Source organism: Bacillus rossius, chromosome 7 (assembly GCF_032445375.1).
Source record: "Bacillus rossius redtenbacheri isolate Brsri chromosome 7, Brsri_v3, whole genome shotgun sequence".
In the NCBI taxonomy this organism is placed as follows: domain Eukaryota; kingdom Metazoa; phylum Arthropoda; class Insecta; order Phasmatodea; family Bacillidae; genus Bacillus; species Bacillus rossius.
Window position 1 is genome coordinate 23,269,639 of NC_086335.1, and position 17,863 is coordinate 23,287,501.

At 39.5% G+C, this 17,863-nt stretch overlaps 1 protein-coding gene across 1 annotated transcript in view; it reads left to right on the plus strand.

Annotated features, from left to right (window-relative positions):
* The window catches only part of LOC134534508 (uncharacterized), a 130,404-nt gene extending 119,952 nt beyond the window's left edge, over nt 1-10,452 (plus strand). Inside the window, exon 4 of the mRNA XM_063372986.1 lies at nt 7,601-10,452. Within this exon, the coding sequence (XP_063229056.1) occupies nt 7,601-9,428 (1,828 nt within the window). The 3' untranslated portion in view covers nt 9,429-10,452. The remainder of the gene's footprint in view (nt 1-7,600) is intronic.
* The last annotated feature ends 7,411 nt before the right edge of the window (nt 10,453-17,863 follow it).

Consider the following 17,863-nt stretch of genomic DNA (forward strand, 5'->3'; position numbering starts at 1 on the left):
GTGAAATGAAGGCTTCCGTCATTTCGGCAGTGCTACGTTGAAATCGTCGTACTTCATCGTATCTAATGACGAGCCTATTCATGGGTGTATGTGTGTTAGCGAGAAGGCAGGATGTTAAGTGCGACGCTCGCTGGTGCTTCTAAGCGCGGTATCGACTCTAAGCGCAAGGCTGTGGACTGGCGCGCGGTCTTCTCGTCATGCATGCGGCAACTATGAAAATTTAGCTGTAACCATGACATTATACCGTGTAGAAATGAAGATAAAGTTGTAATGCAAGTCACTTGAGTGCTTTCAGTAAATCTGTACCGGGCGTTTCATGTCTAAAAATAACTCTGAAAACACTCATTTTAAGTCCTTTTTCACTTTTTAAAAATACAGTTTCTAAACGAAATACGGAACAGAGGCTCTTATCCTCCCTCGGCATATTTTTACGTTTTTTCGTAAAGACAGCACTCGGACATCTCGAACAGTTTTTAAATAGCGTTGTTTCTTTTGAAGTTAACCCCTTCCTTTCCAGGACATTGTGTATATAAAATATTTCTCTAAACTTTTACGCTGTGTAGTTTTGCAGTGGTGGATACAGGAATCTTTGGGAGGGGAGATTTGGAAAAATAAAAATTTAATTTGAACGCTTGTATTAAATAAAACTATTGTTATTGACACACACGCACCATTGAATATATATAACTTATAGAAGTCGCGAGGGGATAGGATTTATTATTCCAATTTTCGGATCCAAAACTGTGGTAGTTGTTAGCTCCGCCGCTAGACAGCTCTTCTTTCCACAAGAGGGTGCTCGTAGTTACCAGCTTCCACGCCAGAGCGCTGTAGCGTCGCTTTTTTCAAGGTCATTCGCGTAATTCTCTGTCTCACTCTATCGAGAGGCGGTGCCTTTTGTTGAAATCCGAGCGCTTAGATACGGACGGGCGCAACTGAATTGGAGGAGTACGGCCACCGAAAAAAAAGTGCGGTTAAAAGATGCCAACATCAAAATTTAAGTTTTAATTATAAGAAAACTACAGAAATTCCTTAAACGTAATAACGTAAAAAAAAAAAATACTGACATTCGTAGTTCAGAATTTATAAAATGTTGTGTTAACGGAGTGGCGCATTGAGTAAAATGGCAAAACATAATTTGGAATAATTCTAGACAACGTTGAATGATTTTGGTAGCTATGAAACAACTATGGCTGCGATGACTGTTTAAACGCGTGCACGTAATGTTATTAGTAACTGAAACTAATGGTATTATGTCATACTTTGTGGCTATGCAGTTTATATTTTTTTTAACATAAGATGAAGCATTTTTACATAATGTTTTGGTTGTTTCGTAATTCAAAATAAATAATCTTAAACGTTATATGGTGAATATTCCCAGTAACGAATGACCACTAAAAAAATCAATTTTGCCAACATAGATCTGAAAAGTTAACGATTTACTATGTTAAGTTGCTTATAAATAACGCACATTTCCCGGATCTCCAAAGAAAATAAGAGTTTTTGTTATAGCATTGAGTTGCCACTCTTTATATTCCTTGCTTTGAGGTTAGATACACAAGTTATGCTCGTAAAAACGATGAGCAAGTATTTTGAATACAAATATATTTTCTTTTAATAACCGAAAGGTAAATATTATTTCCATGAAATATAATACAATTATTTAAACACAGACAACATATAAGAGCTATTTTTTGTTTATTATTCCATCTGGCGTGATAAATATTATATTTTAAAAACAGTTTGTGGATTTTTATTATAAAATAAATATTTATTTATGACATCAATTTAAGTTGTTCAAAAAATTCACTTTGGTATGAATTCAACAAAATTCATGTTATTCAGGGCAGAAAATTAGAAACTACCAAAAAAGATTATCTACATTGCTGTTTTGTGTAAATCTGTGAACGGACTTAGTAAGTGATATATTTATAATTCCTCATTTTAGCAACCCATTTTAACACAAGAGAAAAAGCATTTTATACTAAAAATTATTATGTTAAACCATTAATTAGCAGGAAACATGTATGAATAATCTATTTAAATTTGCATTTGAACAGTGAAAATTATTTTGCAATAATAAATATATTTTATCATCGTATATCACGGATATAAAGTTTGTATTTCCATCTAATCAGAAGAATTATGACACAGTTAATTAAATTGCTTTACAAGTATTTATTCACATGAAAATCATTAAAAATTGGTTGGGTAGTTATATAAATATACAAAAACAAATCATTATACATACAATTTTATTATCTTAGTGGATTTAAATTAATGGTGTCCCAGTGACTACTGCGAAGAAAAAAATCTTGCGAAAGGTTTCCTCGTAATTGAAATTCGTCAAAAAAAATCTATCTCTCATTTCTGGTGACATTTCTGACAAGTGGTACGATGAAATTTGAGACTGGCAAATGAATGTTGTGAAGCAATAAACAAAATATCACATTCGTGAACTACAAATGTATAGTTGTTTTTATTTTATAGTAAAAGTATATCTAATAACCCGTGGCTTTGCTCACGTAATTTCCGGGTAGTGCTGATATTCTACCATTTTAAGAAAAGTATGTATTAAATTCCAAAGATTTTTGAAGAATTATACACAAAGAACTGTCAAGTTGTAGCCAACACAGGACTCGAACCCAGCACATCACTCCCCTCCGTCCCACTTCCCCCACTCCAACGGGCAGCCTTTCCTCACCTACCAGTGCCCCCTCCACCATTCCTCCTCCCTTCCCCTTTTTTAGGTCGACAGTAGCGCCTCTTGTGGCATAGATTTAGTGGGGTATAAATAGGGCCGCCCGACCGGTCTTCCTGGCAGTCCTCGCTCACTAGGAGTAAGGCTGTCCATCTGCGTAGGCACGCTCTTTGGGATCATTTAGCTAGGTATATCTAGGTCGTCATTATGCTCGTGGAAACCGCACATGCTTAACATGGGTCCCAGTTAAGAATTATTCTTCGGTGTGAAGCTTGCTTACTCTGGATGCACTCAGGCAGTGGCGTGAGCTCCGCCTCTGACTGCGTGTTGCGGGATTGTCAGCGTTTGAACTTTCTATCAGGCCGTGGGTGGTTGTAGGTCTTCCCTTCATTTGTTTAGATGCGTTTTCAGTCGCTTTGCACGGACTTAGTGTTGCTTCTAATTCAGTTAATCGGGTCCGTTTCATCCGTCATTGTGTGCCTACGTTCGATGTTAGATATTGATGGTTAATGATAGGTAGCATCCTTAGTAATGATGTAATGGTGTATGCGTACACTCAGTTTGAGTAAAATTTACGTATTTAAATGTTGCTATAATAACATTTATATCGCAAGGTTTAATGTATATTCTTTTGAGAAGTGTATTATGGGGTTCTGCTATACACGTCCTAGGGTTGATAATACTAATGTACCTGAGATTACGTAAGGGGGGATACGTAACATAGCTTTCTTATCCTGTGTTGTAATGAAGTTTTTGGTCGAGTTAATAAGACGTCCATTAACTTAAGATATGCACCTAAAGGCGAAACAATTCAAGTAAGACGATTCATTGTTACGTTTGTTGTTCAAAAATATCGTCATAACTATTCTTCATGTACCTAAGACTATATCTCTAAAAACTTAATAGATGTGGTCACTATAAGCGTGTATGATGATATAAATGTGAAGAACTAAGTGATAAGATAATTTGTAAATCATTGCTTATGTTACCTTTCTTTTTTTTAGAGAATTGTAAAAATAATATTTATAAAAAAATACATGATTAAAGTTACATATATATGTCACCGTTTCTAATCTTTCATTTCATAAAAAGATTACCTTAAATTCTTCAAAACAAACAGAGTACTGTATGCTAAACTAGCCTTCGCTAGTATTTTGCTCTGGTCACGTGTTATTTGTTCGCCCAGCTAATGTAATCAATCCGGGTGGTCAGGGGATTGGTTACAAGATATAGAACATATTAAATAAATAAAAATATTTTTACGACTTATTTTTAATTGGTTTAGCGTAAGCCTATTTTAACTTTTATTTAAAATTAAGTACCTACCTTATTTTCTATCTCCCGGTTTAGTGACTTTGAGAATATATTTTCCCTTGATGAAATCTTAACTCTTTTCTATCTGACGAAGAAGCCAATTAAAATATAAACTAAGACTCGCGCACTTATTGTATGTTAAGACTGCCATCGTTTTAAATTACTGTAATTTTTTTAGTTATAGTCATGCTTAGGATAATAACATAATATGCCTTATTACGCATACATTTCAGTATTCATGAAACAAATGCATTTTTATTTGAAATGTAGAGCAGTTACCAAATTTCTTATCTCGCATATTGATTTTTTAGTATGGCTAGTATTACTTAAACTAAATTTTTGATTTTTCACTGATGTACTCTTTTCCCTTTTCTATGTGATTGAGAAAATATAGCAATATACGTAAACCAATTAAACCAAAATCATCCTGAATTTTTATTACCGAAAAAAGTTAAATACAAAAAAATTTAATATGCGTATTTTATTATTGAATTTATATATATCTTGCCAATACTTATTTAGTGGGTTCCATTTTTTTTTATTTTTTAAAATAATATCTACCCCTTTTATACTTAACAGATAACGTTGAATAAGAGAAGGTTGTTTTTCCTTGTCAATATCTAAAAGTAAATTTGTACAAACGCGATATATAGTTTAAATAAGTATTTTACTTTTAAAATAAAACCATATTTTGAACGGAACACTGACTATTGGCCCAATACAAAGTTTTAATAGCTAATTTTCACTTCACTCGGGTACAGAATCCCATCATTCAGTGATTTCCGTGGCTAGCTTTTTTGGGATTTCATCATTCTCAAACGACGGTAAAGGAAGCTCCTCTTCAAGGTCGCCTAAGATGCTGATAAGACCTGCCGGGTAATAGGAATCTTGGTCTTGGATTTTCGAAGGGTTGTCTGTGGGTGGGGGGGGGGGAGGGGGGGGGTTGAAGGATAATGTTACGACTGGGCTGGTTAACCAAGTTCTGCCAAACACCACCAGGGGCGTATACGGCCGACACCCAGCGATGAAAGCGATCGCAGCGGCGGAGCTTGGAACTACAACAATTCTTCTGAGAAACCAGACAGAAAATTTTACCTGGGCTCGCGACTTCTATACATTATATATATTCAATGCACGCACTGACGTACGGGCCTACAGTAGTTGTCGTGGCTTCTCACACAGTTCAAATTGGTGTTGCAACAGCTCACCTTGAAATCACCCGAAATAACACCCTGCCTTACATAGTAATTCGCTAAATATTTGTAAACTCGGCGGGAGATGGATGTAACTTGTCCATGCGTCCACGACGGCGCAGTCGGGCAGCATTGCTCCCGTGTGCGGGCGGCAGCTGTCTGCTGGCGCCGGGATGCCGTGACGGGTGTTTCCTGGAAGGGAAACTCGTAGCTTCTCGCAGGACGCCGGACGTGGCATGGCCGCGCCTGCTGCTCGCGGACAGTAGCTTACTGCAGGAGATGCCACGTCGCCTACGACTACTACAGTCAATCAATGGCGGCTTCAGGGTGACTTTTCGGGAGGGGCTATCGCACAAAGAAAGGTCGTAGTTGCAAAAAATGAAAGTGGTCAGATAATTGGCCTTGGAATATTATTTACAAATTACAGGTTTCAAATACAGAACCTTAGTAGCTCCATGCAACTTTTGATGAGATAAAAGTTTAACATACGAAATTAAATACATATTTAAATAAACATAAATATACACTCCAAAAAATTGGTCTCGGGAGGGGCTATCGCACCCTCCGTCCCTCTTCTGGAGCCGCGCTTGGGGTCCAACTCCGGATGACCTACAGACGAGGCCTGAAAAAGACCCCGGGTGCAACCATCCTTCAGTCGTTTCTCAGTTCTGAAGATGCCTGTTGCAATGCCACTGCGACCCGGATCAGACAAAGGCCGCGAAGAATAAAAATCTATTTTTTTTTTTCGGGAAATTATTTTGAACTATCCTTTCACTACAGCGCCGTAAAAAAAAAGGAAGTTTTAAGAAGTGTCTGGAGACAGCATGTCCGAAGATGATCGCCAAGGCTCGATGCACGACATGGCTAAGTGCGGGTGTCCCAGCCTACCAGCAGGACTCGGTGTAAGGGCGCCGTCTCTGTACCTGGGAGTTAAGCCAACTGTACTATTGAAAGGCACCTCAGCTGAAGCTATTTTCCATGTCTGTACTGCTTCTGGCCTCCCTCCCCCCTTACCCAGGTGCGCACACACACGGTGTGCAGAGCTTCAGGAAATAAAACAGCGCGATTTGAAAACTGCTAAAGATATACAAGTGGGGTCTGTTAACAAAAATTCTCTAATGGCCGATAAGTAATTTTGTTTCCTGATTAAATTTTTAAACTATATTTTGAGAAGCATGAATATGGCTAAAAAGGTGGGTTTTCAGAATAATTGTTAGGCTTAAAACAACCGGTACAGATTCTTGGAAGCACTAATAGATCTTGAATTACAACATTTATCTTAATTTCTCCGCCATATAATGTTACGATCACCGCTCGAAATTCATAATTTTCCTATGCACGACGAGAAGACTGCGTGCAAGTCCGCAGCCTTGCGCTTAGAGGCGATACCGCGCTAGAAGAACCAGCGAGCGTCGCGCTTATCATTCCGCCCCGCTAACATACGCCTGACCAGGCGAACCCCTAATACACTATCCTTAACAACTTTTCTTGGAAGCAGGCCCTCATTTCCTAACCAAAATACGTATTGGGTATTTGTGTGATGCATTTCATTTAGCTGGAGCGGGGCCAATGTTCCTCGAATGGTCTTTGATTAATCACCCTACTTATGTTTTGTGCAAATTATAGCAGATCCAGTAAAAAAAAAACACCGTGGATGCTTATACTCTTGACATTTACTTTGGTGTAGTATTTATAATAGTGAATTTTATGTAATTTTCCATCATGAAATAGGCTTAATTTCGTCAGTACATGTCTTTCAAGTAACTTAAACTTCGCGGGGTGAGTTAAGAAAACGTGCTCTTTAACTTAACTAATTAAATATCTGTGTGTACGTGTGTGTAATGCGTGTGTTTCATTACGAATTCATTATAGTAAGTTGTTGGAACTATTTCATTCTTATTTCACAACAACTAAATTAAACTTCATGAGTAGTGCAGGGAAACATTAGAAGCCTCTGATTAAGATGGCTTCGAACTTTGATAGGGAGAAAACCCAAGACGACGAGCTCGTATGACCAGTTGATCGAATCGCCGTGGGCTCGCTGTAGACCCTCTTGCACAAATTTGTATGTGTGTGAACACAGGATGTTTGTTTCGCCTCTACGGTTCCATTCCGTCACGCTTTCACTGCGAGCATCGCAATTTGCATCATTGGTGACTCGGCCGCTGTCTTGCCCACGTAGCGGCTGGACTCTCATTCCTGATCTCGGGTTTCCAATGGCTTCTCGGAGATCACTACAGGTTGATTGTGGAAGGGTCCCATACTCTAGCCTGATTCCTTCCCAGCATCATGTGTGATGAGTCATTCCGTCTCTGATGGTCGTTCTGGATGAGATGTCTCGGCAACTTGCGGCACGCCTAGCCGCAGACAGATGACGGAGAGGCGTGTGTTGCAGGTGCAGAGCGGGCAGTAAGATGGTTGCCCTGGCGAGGGCGCTGCTGCTGGTCGTGATCGTGCACGCACTGGCGGGCGCCGGCGTGCTGGCTCGCAACTGCTCCGTCGCCGCCAACAGCGCGCGCCTCAAGGCCGACCTGTCGCTGTGCGGCCTGCCGGACATCCCCGCCAGCCTGCCCGCCGACCTGCAGCTGCTCAACATGTCGCAGAACAACGTGACGGCGCTGCGCAACGAGGCCTTCGTGCGCGCCGCGCCCTCGCTCCTCAAGACGCTCATCCTCAGCCGCAACGGCCTGCGCTCCGTCGAGCGGGGCGCCTTCCTCGGACTGCCCTACCTCACCTTCCTCGACCTCAGCGAGAACGAGATCGCGCACCTGTGGCCCGAGACGTTCGCCGACAGCGCGCACCTGGAGTCGCTGAACCTGCGCGGCAACCGGCTCGACCTGTCCGCCAACAAGCCCTTCATCTCGGCCGGCATCAAGATCCTGGACGTGTCGTCGTGCGGCGTGACCTTCCCGGCGCCGGCGGCCTTCCAGGGGCTGCGCAAGCTGGAGGAGCTGGTGGCCAGCCACAACCGCCTGCAGAGGCTGGACGCCGGGCTGTTCGCGCAGTCGGCGGCGCTGCGCCACCTGTACCTCGCCAACGCCTCGCTCACGGCGCTCTCGCCGGAGCTGCTGGCGCCGCTGCCCAGCCTGCGCACGCTCGACGTGTCCGACAACCAGCTGTCCGTGCTGGACCCGCGCCTGTTCGCCGCGCAGGCCCGCCTCGAGAAGCTCGTGCTGTTCGGCAACCGCCTGGCCTCGCTGGCCACGCCCGTGTTCCGGCCGCTCGCGAGCCTGCGCGTGCTCGACGCGCACGGCAACAGGGTGCGCCTGCTGGACGACGACGTGTTCGCGCACGCCCGCAACATGACGAGCCTCGACGTGTCGGGCAACGAGCTGCGGACTCTGCGCGTGCGCACGCTGTGCCCGATGACGGCGCTCAAGTCGCTGGGGATCCGCGACAACCCGCTCGAGTGCGACTGCGCGCTGTTCGAGTCGTGGACGTGGAGCGTGAACCGCGGCATCCACGTGCTGGCCACGTGCGCCGCCGAGAACGTGACGGACCGCAGGATGCTGCTGCAGGACCTGGTGTCCTTGCGCTGCGAGCCGCCCTCGCTGTGCCTCGCCATGACCGCCGCGCCCGACGCCGGCGGGGACTTCTCCCTGCGCTCGTTCCCCTGGTGGGTGTACCTGGTCGTGGTGTGCGCCTTCCTGTTCGGCGCCGCCATCGCGTCGGCGGCCTTCGTGACGTACAGGGTGAAGCGCTCTCGGCCGGCGGACAGCCAGAGCCGCATCGACCTGTGCGAGATCGTGGCGCCCGAGGAGCGCAACCGGCAGATCACGCAGCTGACCCTGCAGCGACGCCACCAGCAGCTGGCGGGCTTCCCCAGCCACCAGCAGCTGTACAGCAGCGGCCAGACGCTGCCCGGCTTCCACGTGATCCGCGACCTGCACGGCGACGGCGACGGCGACGGCAAGGCGTCCTCGCCGTACGCCGAGCCCGAGGTGACGCCCATGCTGCGCCACGCGCTGCACTCCATGCCCGACGGCGCTTCCATGACGTCGCTGCCGCGGGACCCGTCCCAGTACACCGTCACGTCCACGCTGCCCATGGGCTTCCACCCGCGGCCGTCGTCGCCCGCCGACGGCACCACGGCGTCTCCGCGCGCCTCCTTCCACCGCCAGCAGGCGTCGCCGCGCGCCTCGTACGTCGAGGAGCCGGCCAAGGCGTCCCCCGTCCACCTGTCCAACAACATGCACAGACCCTCCTTGCACGCGTCCAAGTGAGCTAGTACTGCGTCACCTCTGCGATCAGGGCTTCAACTGTATTACTGCGTGTTATTTATTTATCACTGTTTATAAACGCAAGTTTACCTCGCGCATGAAAGCACGTGTTGATAGCAGCTCGACAGCTATGCAATACTCCGTTTCATAAGTGTAAAATAAAACAATTTTTGTTTCTTCGGCTGATCTAGTTCACATCAGAATCGTGTTGGTGGAAAAATAACTACATTCAAATGCACAATAGTTTTTAACTTTTTTCGTGTGATGGAATTTATAATGCCCACTGTCATACCTGTTGCAATACCTGTAAGTTTTTATTGTTTGCTGTAATTTTTCACCCTTATGTGTGCAAATTTGGTGCCAAAATTATCAGTGGGGTTACTCATCAGCTTGCCAAGCCCGCAAACTTGCTTCTTTTTTTAAGTGTTGTGATCGCAGATTCGGTACCGCATTGCAGCTTTGCTTGTTCAGCTAGGTGTTTTGTTGCAACTGTTATTTTATCTATAAAATAAAAACCAAATAAACCGTCTACTTTTGTGCCTGAATCCGTGAACGGGTCACATAACATATCTAGTCCAGAAACATTTCATAATTAATGTGTATAAACAGGGTACAAAATGTTTGTCAAAATGATTATTTTAGGGACAATAATAGTACACTATATTTTCTTGTACATATGCCTTAATTTAATCATAAATATTTTTTCTTACAGAAGTTATGGGTGTTGTGCGTTTCAGTCGTGTTTTTCTTCATGTTGGAATAGATTTTAATGAAGTGACACTTGTTACAGTGTTGGTAGTGATGACATTGATTTTATTCTGAAAGTTGTTCCTAGCTGTGAAAGTAGAACTGAATATGATTATGTTAAGCAATACATTTTGTAAACACTTAAATGTGTGTGTTTTTAGATTAAACTGTGCCTTTGCTCCAAAGATAGCTTTTGTATATACAGTATGTTTAATGTATCATTATGAGAGCAATATTTTATACTTGAACAGCAATGTTTTAAGAAATAAATGGTTGACTTTTGATAGTCTACTTATTTTCATGCTTTCAAAACATCCTTTGTATTTAGTAACTGTTAAGTTGGTTAATAATGTACGTTGAATAGATTCATCTATGAAACTATAGTTAATTAGAAAGATTATTAAAGTACAGTATCAGTTTTGAAGTGTGTGCTGAAGTTAAATGAGGTATATAAGCTGGCTTGGCTAAAGCCAGACATTGCTGAAAGCACACCCTCCCACATTATTATTTTATAGTACATGCCACACTTTAGTGCTTTCCTCCTATCCTCCTTTCCTTCTTTTCTCTTCCTGGATCTAGCTGGAGCACTTTAAAAAGTTAACAAAAAAATGTGAACAGGCATCAAAAGTTAAGTAATGTAGCAAAATTAGTAGCAGTGGAACATCCAAAAAACTGTATCATGCATGATTCTTGAGATAAAAAATAACATAGGTTTTAATATAAAAAAACTAAAAGTTGATACTCCAAAACAGATACAAGGAGTGCAAGTTTATACACATACAATAGGGATAAAAAAAAAATTTAAAATTAGCATTTGAGGAACGTGTTTATCTGTTTAAATTCTTGTATCATGGAGAACAAAGAATATATCAATAACTTACAAATTTCATGTCTGACATCTTTCAGACTCCCAATCAAAAAAGTTGGAAGGTGTTAGGGAGTAAGTTAGATGTTGCTGGTTAACTCTAGAAATTGCTACAAACAGTAGATCCTTGAGCAGAGTCACTTATGACTCTGCTTCTAAAAGTACGGTACTTAATATATTTTGGTCCAGAATGTAACAAATAAAAAAAAGTGAACTCGCACAGATCTAGTAAAGGTCTAGCCATAGTTCAAGTTCTACCAGTGTATTACTCCCACCAAATGCCGTATACCGAGAGCTAAGATGTTGCACATCAAAAAACTTAACGAAGAGACTGGAGACATGTTCTCGATGGCCATGATCGATAAGGCGATGGCCATGATAAATAAGGCTTGATGCTCAATGTGATGGGTTCGATCTCAGCCTGCCAGAGGACTCTGTGTAAGAGTGACCTAAAGTAAATTGCATCAAATATTCACTGGCTACAAGTGTAGGATCTGGAAAACTTCTCAATTAGCTTATACACAACTTAGGGTGATGACAGAAATGTATGACTCACAGGAAATAGTGCAGAATCATTTGATGCAGTGGTGGATACAGGAAATGTTTTTAAGGGAGGATTTTGAAAACAAAAATTAAAATTTGAAAATGTGATTAAAAAAAAAATTTAATATTGGCATACACTGACATGAGCCTACAATAGTAGCCATAGGCGATGTTGCTTCTCACACCGTAACAGTACTCGCTCTGTCTTATATTTTTTTCCAATTTTTTAATAACTCCGGCTGGATATTCCTCCCCTTGGGTACACTACTTATTTGATGCTTAGTAAACACCGGCACAATTTTGGCAATCGCTAATCTAAATGACTTACAATAATCTTGAAAATAGTTTATATAATGTTGAAGAAACATGTGCAGGTCAGTGCTCTTCTGTGTAACATTTTGAAACATTGTAATGTTTTGTGGTGCTACCAAAGGATGTTCAATGAAAAAAGGAGCCTAAAGGAAGATAAGAGTACAAAGAAATACTCCAGCACAAAATAAGTAGCATTTACTTCAAGTTTTATAAAGTACTGCAAACAAAAAGCTGCCCTAGTAATTACCAAGGAAATGTGGTTCATAAAGTAATATATTCTCAACGCTTATTACCTTGCAGAGTTCGCCATGGCATATAATTTAAAAAAATTAAGAAATTAAATATGTAGCTAACATGGATCCAATTCTCTCCTACACATACTTAATTTAAAACCAATGCACCATGTCATATAAGACCACAAATTCATAATCCAATGGCCTACTAACATTATAAAATCAATGCTGATAAGGATTATGACAGAAAATCTTAGGCCTACGCTACTTTGCAAAAAAAACCATGATCAAACTGGGTCAACTAACTACCTTCTGCAATACCAATATTATTTAAAGAACTTTTAACTGATAAAACAAGTGTAAGTACATGGAAATTACTAGTAGAAGGTAAAACAATAACCACAGCTATGAAGCATTAACACAAAGAACTAATAACCAGACTACTAACATTCAAGACAACTAATTCTATCTGTAATTTGTGCAAATCCAATGAAGAAGACCTCTAGAAATGAGAATATTTCAGTCATTTGAATCTACAAATAGGACAAAAATTTAGAAACAAGTCATTCAACCACCATATATCCTTCATTCAAAAGATATCAATTTTACATTCTACATACATACCCTAACATCAATGCAACTTTTGATGAAACTCCTAATTCAGAAAGTAACCGTTATATATATTCTTCCCCATGACGATTATCTTTGAGAAGAAAATCACCAGTGTATTTTAAATAGAATTCATAGGGAATTTACAAGTTATGCAGTATGCACAGATCATGTTTAGAGATATGGCCAAAGTAATGTTTACAGTTTTTTTTATTGTATGTTTTGAAGTGATGAACAAAATAAACACACTCCCCATGCCCATAATTTTTATAGATGACTCTGCCTTATAGCATTAATTAACATACCCTAATTTATAAAATAGTTTCAGGATACCAAAAGAAAAATAAAGACCACACAAAAAAAAACCTAGTCATGCCTGATGCCAACAGTGATTTAAATTGAAGCAATCAAAAGAACTGGAGGATCCAGCATGAGGAAAAAATATTGAGGTAATCAAGGTGGCTTCGCTAAATACATACTACCTGAAACAATACCAGGGGCGATAGTTTTCAAATCAGAGGACCCATTTTAAGTATTAGGAATTTTCACCCTGCTAAAGGCTCTTCAATTTTTTTTTAAGATGCAAGACTTCATTTTATTTTTTAACTATTATCCTTCATAATTCATCATGTCAATAATATGAATATGGGAAAGTGTAATTTTTACCACAACCAGAAATATAGTAATAACTTAATCCCATCATTAATCTACATCCTATTATCATTAGTGCACGTCAAACAAGGTCCACAAAATAGAATTAATTTTTGTTCCCAACACACCAGGCATTTGAGAGGTCTGTAAAATCTTATTGTAAAATGCTTTTGTAATCCCTGATTTTTGATAGTAAACACATGCATCATGTAAGGAGATGGTCTTACACTAAAAATTAAATGTCAATACAATAGTAATATAGAGAGAAAATTTAAAAAAAAAAGCCACAGCTGCACTGGCCTTATGTCTTTGTCTACAGACTACTTTCTCCCCCTCATTTCCTCACACAAAGTTCCCTCGGCAGGTCTCGGCCATCCGAGTTTGCATAATTCACTACTTTTCAACAATCAATTTTATGTGTTAAGGGGATTGGTGCAGGACAAAAAACAGTCATTCGTCAGAATTTGTTGGAAATGAGCTTAAGTGTTTTATAAATGCTTGTTTATTACTACTGCACGGCCAGCTAGCACGTATATAAGCTAGCGGGTGAGATTTGGCAAGTTAGTGGCGAGAGAGCTTCCGTGAGGGGAGGTTGTCGAAGATTACAGTAGAGTAACCTATATAGGTTACTCTAGATTACAGCTCTGAGGTCTGCCATCTAGCGGGAATCTTTCGAAGGTCATCCACAATATCGCCTTTCTCTCTCTCTCTCTCTCTCTCTCTCCAACACGGACACCCAACCAGCTCTTATCTTCGCTTCCCATCTCACACTATCCTTCATTCTCGGATCAGGTAGCCGCCCTTCCCCGCGTAGACTTTCGTGTTACTCCAGGAAACCAAGACAACCTTTGAAAAATTTGTCCAAAGCTGAATTTTTGTACTGTGGTAGAGTTGACTATGCTTAATAACATACCGAAAGTTTACCGCTGTAGACCTTGTGCGTTATCACCGAAAATTTGCATTTAAGTCCTAGGTGACAGCAACTTGCATTAGTCCATTAAAATGCTACCCATTTATACAGTTTTTAATTTTGACTGTCCGTAAACTTACCAAAATAATCTAGAAACTGTAATACACCCATTAATGTTAGAAAAATTTTTTTTTTTTAATATTTCAGATATGATATAAAGCGATTAATTCACGACATATATTTTTTTTATATTTGCCACCCAGATAAAAATACGATTTACACCGATTTGAAGAGCCCAATGCGAAAAAATGTCTAAATAAATGTTTTTACTTATACTTTTAGCTTTAAGATAGTATATTTATAAAGAGTCTAGCATAATTAGTTGCCTCATTAAAGCTGCCCGAGCGTTGCAGTGTACTGCGGCCGTACTGATCTTTCACGGCCGGCGTGCTTTGAAACACGCTGCGTACTGCGACACTTAATAAACTTGGTCTTATTTAGGGATTACTTAAAATATATTTAATGCATATGATAGGGTGTATTCATGTTACATCTATTTAGATATTCATATTCTTTTTTCTTATATGAATGATTTTTGATACAATAAAATCTGCTTGGAACTTGTAAATCAAAATTCTAGAGGACCTCTGGTTTTATATACGTGTGTTCGTATTTGGTTACAAAAATTTTATTATTAAAAATTATTTTAATACCAAAAAATATAATTATTTTTTATTTCTAATACATTAAGTATATTATTTTAGATCAGATCTGTGCAAAATTTTAATGTAGCCTATATTATAAAATATATATATTTAATTGTATGAAATTAGTTTACTACATAATAGTTGAAGAAAACGATACACCGTAAATGTGCTTATTGAGTTTTGTCACTTTTATAACATAATTCGTATGATATTATTTTTTTCCAGAAAATAAATAAAACATAAGTTGTGTTGTAAAATGTATTGATAGAATTACATATTTAGTAATTTTTTTTCTAAGTTAATTCATTGGAGTGCTGCGCCTAGCTTACTTCGTTGAATTGCTAGTGGCAAAGAGCGGTGGTGGATGTTTTTGCAAGAGTTTGGCCGTATTTTATGACCCCAGCTGTGAGAGGGTGTTCGTCCCAGAAATCCTAATGGTCAAGGAAAATAGCCTTTCTCTGTAGTCACGTACGGGTCTGCTACTCGCGCAATATCGTCAGTTTATCACAACTTTCCGGGAAGTTCTATTGTTATTTATTTATAATTTAGAAATTAAAGAGTCGATCATACTAATATTTGTACCTAAGCAAATCGCATCCTGGAAGATTTTTATCTACGTTTGCAGCAAAAATCACTTGCAGTTAAGAAACTTTTATTCTTTCAGAGTAAAATTCAGTCTGGAATTACCATACATTAAAAACCTTACTTTTCTGGAGCAAAAAACTTCCCAGCACGAGCAACTTTAACACTGCTGCACACACACTACGCAGCTTGAAATACATCAGTGGTCAGACTATTGTACCAGACACTCAAAATATACACATTTAAACTTTACAAAAAAAAACACAGACAATATTTATGAAGTGATTTTGACGCTACGCTCAACAAATTTATGTAACATGTAGTCAAATTTCTATAAAAAATATATATATTTCTTACCTTTTATGATTAAAATTACCAATTTAATAATAGGACGTTTAAACTTTGAGGTGTTTATCACAGTTACCATGTAGGACATTCTTTTATATTACTTTGGTGCCATAATGAGAACCGGCTTAAAAAAGTATTAAAGTTATTAAATTTACGAAACATTTTTGTGGATCATTGTAGAAATTATCATTAAGGACTCAACTGCTCATTATTGGTGTGATCACAAGGTTTCATCGGTAAACTTTTGACGTGTTACTAAGAAATGTTCATTCTACTACTGTACAAAATTTTTGCTTTGGGATAATTTTCCATGTATTAAAAATTTTTGTTTCTTAACAGCGAAATTCGTCCCGACCCGAGCCTACTTCGACAACCTCGCAGTAGTATACACTACGCGGCTCGGATCGCTTTAGTGGTCAGACTAATTGTATGAGACACTTAAAAAATATACCAATTTAAAGATGAATAAATATGCAACAACGTTTACTCTAAGCGATTTCCACGTTGGGCTCTTTAAGTTTATGTAAGATGTATTTATATTTCCTTAAAATTGAATGAAAGTGAATTCGTTAACCTTAATGATTTAAAAGGTCTATTTTATAGAAACATGTTTAAACTTTGTGCTTTTTATCACTATCCTCAGATGGGGCAATGTTTCTAGATTATTTTGGGTTCCATACTGACGGTCTACTCCATAAACTACATTTTCAATATCCATTATTGTGGATCGTTGCAAAAAATTGTCATTTTGGACTTAACTGCTCGTTTTTGGTGTGACGCACAAGGTTTGTGGCAGTACTTAAACTTTTGACGTGTTACTAAGAAATGTTCATTCTACTACTGTACAAATTTTCGGCTTTGGGATAATTTTTCATGTATTAAAAACCTTGTTTCTTCACAGCGAAATTAGTCCCGACCCGAGCCTACTTCGGCAACCTCGCAGTAGTATACACTACGCGGCTCGGATCGCTTTAGTGGTCAGACACATTGTACCAGGCTCTCAACAAAAATAAACTAATTTAAAATTTAAGAACTAAATCGTGATCGTAAAATGGCCGCCATGGTGATTTGCGAATTTATGGAGAAATAAAAGCAGTTAAAATCTTATGTAGTTTCCAAGAGACATTATTACATCACCAATCATCTAAAGTAACAGGTTTACAAAATTTCAACATATTCAGTAACTAGTCAGTTTTTTCAAATGTGTTAGTATTAACAATCTGGACCATATCTAGTCGGTGAGGTCTGTATTGTTACAGACTATCTGTATTCTGGTATTTGGATTTTGAAGCTACTTAATGATTCGCTTTCAATGTCTATTAAAATATACTTAATGCTAATTGCAGGAATATTTCTACTCGATTTCAAAATTATAATTCCTGAAAATTTGTAGTGGACACATTTCAATGTAACACTTATTGATTTTCGAGTTATGTTGAGGTTTCGTATGCCACTTCGTGTACACGAGATGGCCCCTGCTCTGGTAACAATGAGTCATCACAACCGGTGCCGTCTGTACGAGAGTCTTCTCAAGTTATCCTGAAATATGTTCTTAAATAATAATTCAAGTGAATTCTTAAAATCCTACACACCTTATCTTAAGTGTCGTAAATTAATCGTTATATTTTGTAAATCCATATAATATAGGAGCCAACATGGCGCGAAGCGATGGACGCGATACGAATAATATTTTTTTTTTTACCATCCACTACATCAGTAAATATTTGTGGTTTCCATTCGCTATGAATTCAAGCATGTAACATGTGTACTGCTTCTTCAATTCGGCCACAGTTAAATGGGAGGCTCTGAATCACTGAAAACTCCTCATCCAAATCAACGATGAATCACAGGCATTACAACAAACAGTTATCACAAGTCAAGTAGCCAATGAGCAGGTGACATTTTTCGAGTCCGTAGAGGATTGTTGAGAC